Source organism: Cottoperca gobio, chromosome 4 (assembly GCF_900634415.1).
Source record: "Cottoperca gobio chromosome 4, fCotGob3.1, whole genome shotgun sequence".
NCBI classification, from domain to species: domain Eukaryota; kingdom Metazoa; phylum Chordata; class Actinopteri; order Perciformes; family Bovichtidae; genus Cottoperca; species Cottoperca gobio.
This window is the reverse complement of record NC_041358.1, coordinates 22,174,713-22,183,090: the sequence shown is the minus strand read 5'-3', so window position 1 is coordinate 22,183,090 and position 8,378 is coordinate 22,174,713. Positions and strand designations below refer to the sequence as shown.

At 39.6% G+C, this 8,378-nt stretch overlaps 1 protein-coding gene across 1 annotated transcript; it reads right to left on the bottom strand.

Annotated features, from left to right (window-relative positions):
• Window positions 1-257: 257 nt before the first annotated feature.
• On the bottom strand, window positions 258-7,757 carry ubxn6 (UBX domain protein 6). Its single transcript, XM_029429044.1, has 11 exons — window positions 7,523-7,757; window positions 5,431-5,588; window positions 4,643-4,701; window positions 4,407-4,535; window positions 4,181-4,278; window positions 3,762-3,837; window positions 3,565-3,649; window positions 3,213-3,432; window positions 2,296-2,426; window positions 2,060-2,208; window positions 258-1,641 (listed from the first exon to the last, which is right to left on the bottom strand). Exons 1-11 carry the CDS (start codon window positions 7,603-7,605, stop codon window positions 1,516-1,518), a joined length of 1,314 nt encoding a protein of 437 aa, XP_029284904.1. The 5' UTR covers window positions 7,606-7,757; the 3' UTR covers window positions 258-1,515.
• Between the last annotated feature and the right edge of the window lie 621 nt (window positions 7,758-8,378).

Sequence of the window (8,378 nt, the reverse complement as noted above, 5' to 3'; positions counted from 1 at the left end):
GGTGTAAGAAAACCCCAAATACAGGACTTTTAGACTATCCATTTCTGCCACGTTTGTGTACAACTCACTTGGGATGTATTGGAGAGGTAGGTCGTTGTCATCTTAACCCATCACAAGCAGCTATAATTAGCTTTTACAGATGTACCTGGTATGGATTCATATACAGCAAAACCACTACCAAAATAAATGTATATTAACCTTCATTGACATGTTTCAAGGGTGGATCTAAAACATTTAGGGGTAAATCATTGCATTCAGATGCCACTTCCACCATGTTTGAAGTATGGAGCCTTTCTGTTTTGTTTTTTTATCCCAAGGAAATGTGTTTGATACAAACAAATGCATGACTTTAAGACAACACACGTCCGCGCTGCCAGTTTTAACAACAGAAATGTAATTCATGCCTGCCTGCATGCCAGAGCAAGTTGGTTACATAAAGCTTCTGCAGTTAGCCTTTTAAATTAATTGTACATTGAGGCCACTCTTTAGTGTTTTATAAAGTTTTAAATAATACTGAAAAGTGCTTAAAACTGGTCAAATGCAAGTTCTGTTGGCTATAGCATCACCATCACGTGGCTAACACTTCTTACCTTCACCGAGAAGGTTTTGTTATCAGTTTGTTTGCCTTGTCAGCAGGTTTACGGAAAAGCGACTGGTCTGACCATGTGGGGTTAAGAAGAACCCATTAAATGTTGGAGAGGATCCGAAGCACGGGGGCGGATACACACTTTTTTTATTGGAAATTGCTTGTGGGAGGTTAGCGCTCTCTGATGTTTGATTATGATTAGAGTTTATGCTCATACGCATAAATAGAAATGACATTTGAAGTTTTAATTATCAAAGAAGAAGTCTGTTTTACGTCAACGAGTGAAAGGTCACTGAAGGAGACGAACGGGCAAGCCAGACTCGTATCACACCGGACCATCAGCTGACAAACAAAACACCGTTTAAACTTAAGCACCGCCAGACAAAAACTAATAGCATATCAAGTCTAAGCCAGCGCACAGACACCCAGCAGCTTTTAAATGACAGAAGCTCGGTGCTGAGACACCAAATACAAGTGCAAAACTTGGCTTTACTACTCTTGATTTTTCTCTACATGACTGAACAGCCACACTGTTAATCCAACTGTGTTACGTCAAACAAGGGGTGGAACACAGTTAAAACAAGGTCTCTCAACATGCCACAGTGAAGTATACCTGACCGGTAGATATTGTTGGTAAGCGCACAGAGCACTGCTTCTTACTACAGCATGGACATTCTCTGTTAGTCGTGCTGTCTTCCGTACAATGTGCTGCCGAGAGGTGACATTATCCCCACATGGATAGAGAAGGGGTATGCTCAGCAAAACAAACGCTTTAAGGTGAAGTTGCCCCTAGTCTATCACTGCTACCGACTTTTAAGTTAGCATTTGTGAAAAATAAACGTATCGCTAGTTTGTTAAGGAGCAATTCCACCCCAGTAGTGCCAGAGGGGGGGAGGTAGCAGGGCGAGTTCAGGGACAGTGTGTACGGCTCAGCTGAGGGTCCGAATGGTTTTCAACAGGTCGGGTTTGAGGAGGGCGGGGCTCTTTCCACCTGCGGCTGCAATATCCGCCTGTACAGCTGCATCCCAGGCAAATATGAGCAGAGCTGCAGGGACCTAAAAACATACAGGAACAATATGATATTAACTTCTGGATTGTATAAAGACGACACCATGGTTTGCATTGGACCTGCAACTCACAATTATTATTATTTTTTTTGACATTATATTGTTTTTTTTGGTTCTTTAATATTAGACAGTAAAATAATGACATGAATTACTAAAGCTCAAAATTATTCAATATACAACGATGTAATTAAACGAAGAAAACAACAAATGTTTGCCGTTTTTACTGGATGAATTATTTAAATATAAATCAGCTGTATTCTGTATTTTTCTTATTGTGAAAAGAAAATACTACATATTGGTCCAAACCTAATTAAAGGTCCAAACCTAATTAAAGACTTATTCTTAAAAAACTGGCCTCAAATATACACTTTTATTAATTGAATTCAAACAGCTGGTTTCCACTCACCAAGTTACATTCTGCAAGAGCGACTTCTTCAGACTCTTGTAGCTTCTGACTTCCAGGAGCGATGAGCTCAAAGGGCTGCCAGCCGTTCACCAGGGACTCCCGTACAAACGCAAACAGCACCGGCAACCGGTCCCATGCATAGAAGGTCCCTGCAATCACACACACCATCTTTACTGACTCACTTCCATATCAGGGCTTTTCAACAACTCAATATGTTTTGTTCTGAATACTCTTACCTTGTAGCAGGTTTCCATCAGGCAGTCTGATCCTGAGCAGAGTGTAGTTGTATTTCCTTCTCTCCCTCTGCTCCTCTCTCTCCCTCATGGCTTTAGTGCGCATCATGGCGTTCTTCTCCACCAACTCACTCCTGGGAAACACACACAAGACACGCGGGTCTTTGAAGGCAGGTTCTCTAAAATAAATGATGGACAAACACCACCAGAACACGGTCCGGGGAGGTGTACCTGACGCACACTTTGGTATTTCCGTGGCTAGACTCAGGGAGCACATAAAATAGGGTAGTACTGACGGGGTCCATTATCATATATTATTGATGGGAGATGTTTTGATGATATTAACAATCATGAGCATCATTACATCTGCTCTTCTTCTGGCATTTTGTTCGTTGCAGCCACAGGCCATCCTCTATAGCACGGGTCTAGAAGATGTCCCCGTTTCGTTTATTATTGGGAAGTTGTGTAGAACACCAGCTTTAACCAACCACAGAAATTATGTGCAGACATTTATGTGGTTGTTTTGTAACAGCCTATTAATGCTTGTGCAATATTTAATCAAGCCCAATAAATCAGGGTTGCATAATCACATATTAACAAAGAGTGTTAAATATTAGCAATTGATCTTTACTCTACCGTCCTGGCATCACTACCACAATCAGAGAATACAATGCAGTTTCTCTGCAATCACATGTGTACAAGACATTGTGTATATATTTGGAGAGGATGCACCTCCTCTAAATTACAAAATTGGAATAAACTTATTGTTTTATTTTTGCACAGGTCGGTCAAAGACTGCTATCTGACCGCTTCAGCTGATCCAGAACGCATCGTCAGGGTTGTAACAAAGCATTTACCTCCAGGATGCATTTATAAGTGTAGTTCCTATAACATATGCTGTACCATCCACTGGTCTCTACCTCTGCTGTAGCTCCTTCTTGAGCTCCTCCGCTGTCAGGTTGTAAAATTCTGGCGGCAGCTCGAAGCGTTGGGCGTTGGGAGAGGATCTGAATGCTTGAGGCTGTCTGTCCAGCTGAGCTCTGACAGGCTCTCCTCTCTGCAGACGATCTCTCCTCTCCTGCATTAACTCCAGGGCATCGGGACTATACTCTAGTAACACCAGGAACTCCTCGTCCTCCTCTGTACTCCAAGAAAGACACAAATCAGAATATGTGATAACTGACTTGAGTGCTAATGATTAAATGTGTTTACCAGGTCGACTGTGACAACAGATAAGAAACGTGTTTATCACAAGCGACAGGATTCATTTACCTTGACCCTCTACAGGAAGCATAATGCTTGTGAAGCCCACGGCCTCGAGGAACTCCCTACTTCCCTCCAAACAACGCACTTTCTCCTGAAATACATGAAAAGAAGGATATAAAAGAAATGCAAAGAAATGCTTAAAGAATGCTTAAACTCAAAGGGATTACATCCACAGCACTGAGAGACCACAGCTTCAAACTCACCTGGTACACCTTGTTGCTGAGTTTAACCTTCCTGAATTTCTCCTCTGTGGGATTCTTGCATATATTCTCAATATACCTGTTGACAAAACAATGAAGAAACATGAAGTAACTAGGGCTGTTCCCAACGGTGTTGAGCTTTGTTCATAATCTTGAATCAACATCAACATTTAAAAGCTGCGCAGCTTTTTTATTTGATCATTTGCAGGTCATTCAGTTTAACCTTGTATTGCTGCAGACAAAGATTAGGCGACACAATTAATATTAGTATTATACTATTTGGAGATTACAAATATGACGACAGACATTCAAAGTTCATTTGAAAACCTAAATAGAGGCTTCAAATAAAAATTTTAAAAAGACATTCGATACAAGTCAAAGTCAAAGTCAGCGTGATGATCAACAATCGCCACGTGTCTTACTTGCTTATGATGTCCACAGCAGCCTTTACTTTCTCTCTGTCTTTGTTAAATGTGTGCACCATCATAACAGAGGCCTCGACTGCATCCTCCTCAAACCGCTGACAGTAAAAACAGAGTACAACAACACTCAGTAGAACAACATGTAGTCATATGCAGGTTAAGTATTATGTTGCACACAAGATGTAATTTGAGCTGAATCAACAAGTAACAATATCTTCAGACGTACCATTAAAATGGCCTCTTTAATGTGTACTTCCCTCTCACTCTTAGTTAAAGTGGCTCCAGTTAGCGGACAGGTGAAATACACACCTGACACTGAAAGACAGGCGGGATCTATCACTGGAACTTTGGATCTCTGGAAAGAATTGTCATTTACCATTATCTTCAGATTAAATCGCTGTGAGCCAAATATAATGTTAATGTCGTCATTTCAGAAACACCGTACAAATCAGTCAGACATACCTCTTCTGTATCCGTCTTTTCTTTTTCAGCCATTGAAGCCGCCTCCAGTTCTTTTCGGACTACAAGCAAATACAGGAAATCATGCAAATATATTTAATTTCTAGTAACCAGCGTATTTAACATGCCAACAGATAATCAGCAATAGAAAACTAAATTGGTATTTTTTTACCAAACTTATACTACAGCCTAAAATAAAAACAATTATATGATGATAGTTATATGTATTTTATGAGTATGTATACGAGTTAAGCCGTTTAATTGTGATTCAATTGTTTTTAAAGGAGGAGAATATAGTAGTGTTTGTCTGTAAAAGAATAAAAGACTACAAATACAGACAATTAGTAAGTTGACACAAAGTGTCAGGGATAATTGTGCTGGATTCAAACAAATATTACTGTCTGTCTGCTGGCATCAGCCCGAACATGAACTGGGTTTAATTAGGGCTCCATAACCCCAAGCCTCTTCTGACAACTGCATTTAATGAAGCAAAGCAACATTACTCAAAGCACGCACATCTCATTATTCAAAAAAAGTAACGATACTTTGTAAGATAACTCTTTATCGTCACATCGTGGAATCCTGTATCTCCGATTTGATGGTAACAATTTGCATTCACTGTTCAGGACATGGTTGTGGTCAGAGACAATGTAGTTGGCTAAACCTTACTTGGTAATTATGGTCGGCGGCTGACTCAGAGATTCTCAAGGGTTTGACCGTGCAGTCAGGAGGGGATTGATTTAAACTCATTTTAATGTGAACCCGTGTTGGATTAGGGTGGTTTGTCTCACCTTGGTTCCTGATGGCGTCCTGAGAGGTGTAGACCTTTGGCCGTGGATGCTGTTCAATCCTGGCCAGGGCTGCGGCTCCAGCCCTCTGGGATCCTTCACTGGGACCATGGCGATGATGCTTAGCACTGGAGCTGCTCTGCACCACCTCAGGCTTGAAACTACAGTGTAATGAGGACAGAAAAGCGACGTGAAGAGACATGTTGTGGCTCCACGAAGTGCCTCAAATCTCCACTTCCAAACAGTGATAACTGTTGCTTTAATAAGAAACGTCCTATAACTGAATCTAGACAAGACAGAGATCATAATAGTTGGGGCAAAAGCCCACAGAGAGTTTGTACACCTTCATTAGCCTTCCCTACCTGGGAGCAGGTCAAAAACCTTGGAGTTATCTTGGATTCTGACCTCAGCTTTGAAGCCCACATAGAAAAAGTCTCTGGAACAGTCTGCCTGAGGATCTGCAGGGCTCCACTTCATTTTTAAAAGAAAGATATCTTTTAAGCCTGGATTTAACTTAATGTCCTCTGTTGCCTTAGTTTAAGTCTTAATCGTTGTTTTCATATGACTTTTGATCCTTTTGTGTTTGTTTATTGTAGTGACTTATTTTTTCTTAACATTTTGGGCCGCAAGCACTTTGGGCCGCAAGATTGTATGAAAGGTGCTGTAAACAAAAAGTTGAGTTGAGTAGAACTATGCCGTTTAGCTAGTTAGACTATTTCACATGCTAACGATGACATTATCCAAACGTCAGTGACAGCAAGCAGTGGTGGAATGTAACTAAGTACATTTAGAGGTATTTGTACTTTACTTGAATATTTCCATTTTACTTTATACTTCTAATCCTCTAAATTTCAGAGGGAAATATTATACTTTTACTCCACTGCATGTATTTGATACCTTTATTTACTAGTTACATTGCAGATTCAAATTAATACAAAATGTAAATAAATAAATCATGGTGTATTATTTTAATTATGGATCAAGACAAGAAATGATTGATTATTTGGTGAAATTCCCAAGCTATCCATCTATATATACATCTATATATATATATATTTTTTTTTAAATACATAAATAACCCCCGACTTTGAAACATTAAAGCAACATTAAAGCAATGTACACAACCCTCTGTGACCCGCAGGATGGCCAGGACAACTTTACTGTCTTTAAGAGGCTGTAGCTGGGTTTTGAATCGAGTGAAACTTCAAACCACAAAGTAGATGCCTAAGGCTTTCAAATCATGTTCGCTATAACAAATCACATAGTGAGTTTTTCTATGGTGTTCCTCAAAGGTCTTGGTGTCTTCATGAGGAAATTTGGAGGGGTTTCTGATCATTTTGATCAATTAACGACCAATTTTATGTAAGGAATGGTTGCAACAACTTATAACATATTAGAACATGGGTATGGCCATCATACGCTTCTATCATAACTTTCTAATCCCTTATACTTTCATTCGCCTAACCAAAACACAATGTTTATTACAAATTTATTTATGATAAGAAAACTTGACACAGTGCTAAACTGCATTTCAGATTAATCTTCAGTTCCCAGCTTTTAGATGATGTTGACCTGCTATCTCCACCTACAGATCTCCCTCTGTACTTTAGGTAGGCTATATGTTGATGCTAATACTTGTGTACTTTTACTTGAGTAACATTTTGATTTTACTTGGAAACTGTAGATCTGAGTACTTTCTCCATCATTAACAGCAAGTATATTTCTAGTCAGTGAATTAGGGGGCTTAAGTATGAGTAAAAGTCACTTTACGTTACTAAGACTATTGGCTAAATAAGATTGTTTAGGGATTAACTGTTAGCTACCCTGAAATTAGATGGGCGCCTCCCTGTCCTGGGTATTAACGTTATATAATCTAGTTGCTAACGGCTGACAGTTAGCCCATTGTACGCTACTTAACATACAGTGAACATCACGAATCAATATTGTTCTAGTTAGCTTTACGTAATGCTAATCAATAATAAATAATGACCAGCAGCTAGCTATTTGCTAACTCAGTTTTGCAGACGTTGGACAGCTAGCTAAGTGGCTAGCTGTAGCGATGCAGCAGCTGTGAAAAGTAAAGCTTGTTATTTGCCTGGTATCTTCTGTTAGTTTCTTCCCAGGTCCCGCAGTTTTAAACTTCACGTCTTTCTTAATGCCATCGAAAAACTTCTTCATATCTGTTAGCTGTCAAAGAAAAATTCAATCGCAGAAACACAAACAGATGAAGAGCTAGACCTTAGCTGGGAGGAGGACCAAAACAAAATTGTGTCAGTTGATAGAAATCCGCTTCAGCCTCTTCTTCTTCTTCTCTTGTTTTTATGGCGGGTTGCAACCGTTATCTATAAAGTGCATACCGCCACCTACTGTACCGGAGTGTGTAGTATCATATATTGTCCCTGGCTGACTTTATATCATGAGATTCAAGATTCAAAGTCTTTATTGTCATAAATTGTCAAAAAAAAAACGTTTTACTCTGACAGCTCACATAAACCTGTTGGATGCTTTATGTGTGCCATTTAAATTGAGTTGTATTTAAATGTTGAATTCACTTTGTTATTTAAATTGTAAAAAGAAAATAACGTCCCCTTATTTCAATGTTCTGCTGTTCTTGTCGCTCTTCTACTGCTTTATTCGAAATGATTGCCTTCACGACTAATTTCATTTTGTATGAATAAAGGACATTACAATATAATATGTCACAAAAAAAACGAGCGTTCACTGCCTTCCAGTGGTCAATTAAATGAAGACATGACAGCATACTAAGAAAACTATATGCGACGTATGTGCAGTTCTTTAGTAAATATACTTAGTTTCTTTCCACCTCTGTTTATTGACATTTAGCTTCTCTGAAAGGCAGTGGCGGTTCTAGACCAATATCACTAGGGGGGCCTGGCCGGGGCCAAGTGTTTCGTCAGAGGGGCACATTCAACCCGAGCTACATTCAACCC

What these genes read in the sequence shown, in the direction of transcription:
- ubxn6 (XM_029429044.1), bottom strand. Translation starts at nt 7,605, where the DNA reads ATGAAGAAGTTTTTCGATGGCATTAAGAAAGACGTGAAGTTTAAAACT. An exon ending in AAACTAACAGAAGATACCAG is followed by an intron (nt 5,589 to 7,522) that starts GCAAATAACAAG and finishes ATTACACTGTAG; the next exon opens with TTTCAAGCCTGAGGTGGTGC. An exon ending in GCTTCCTGTAGAGGGTCAAG is followed by an intron (nt 3,433 to 3,564) that starts GTAAATGAATCC and finishes CTTGGAGTACAG; the next exon opens with AGGAGGACGAGGAGTTCCTG.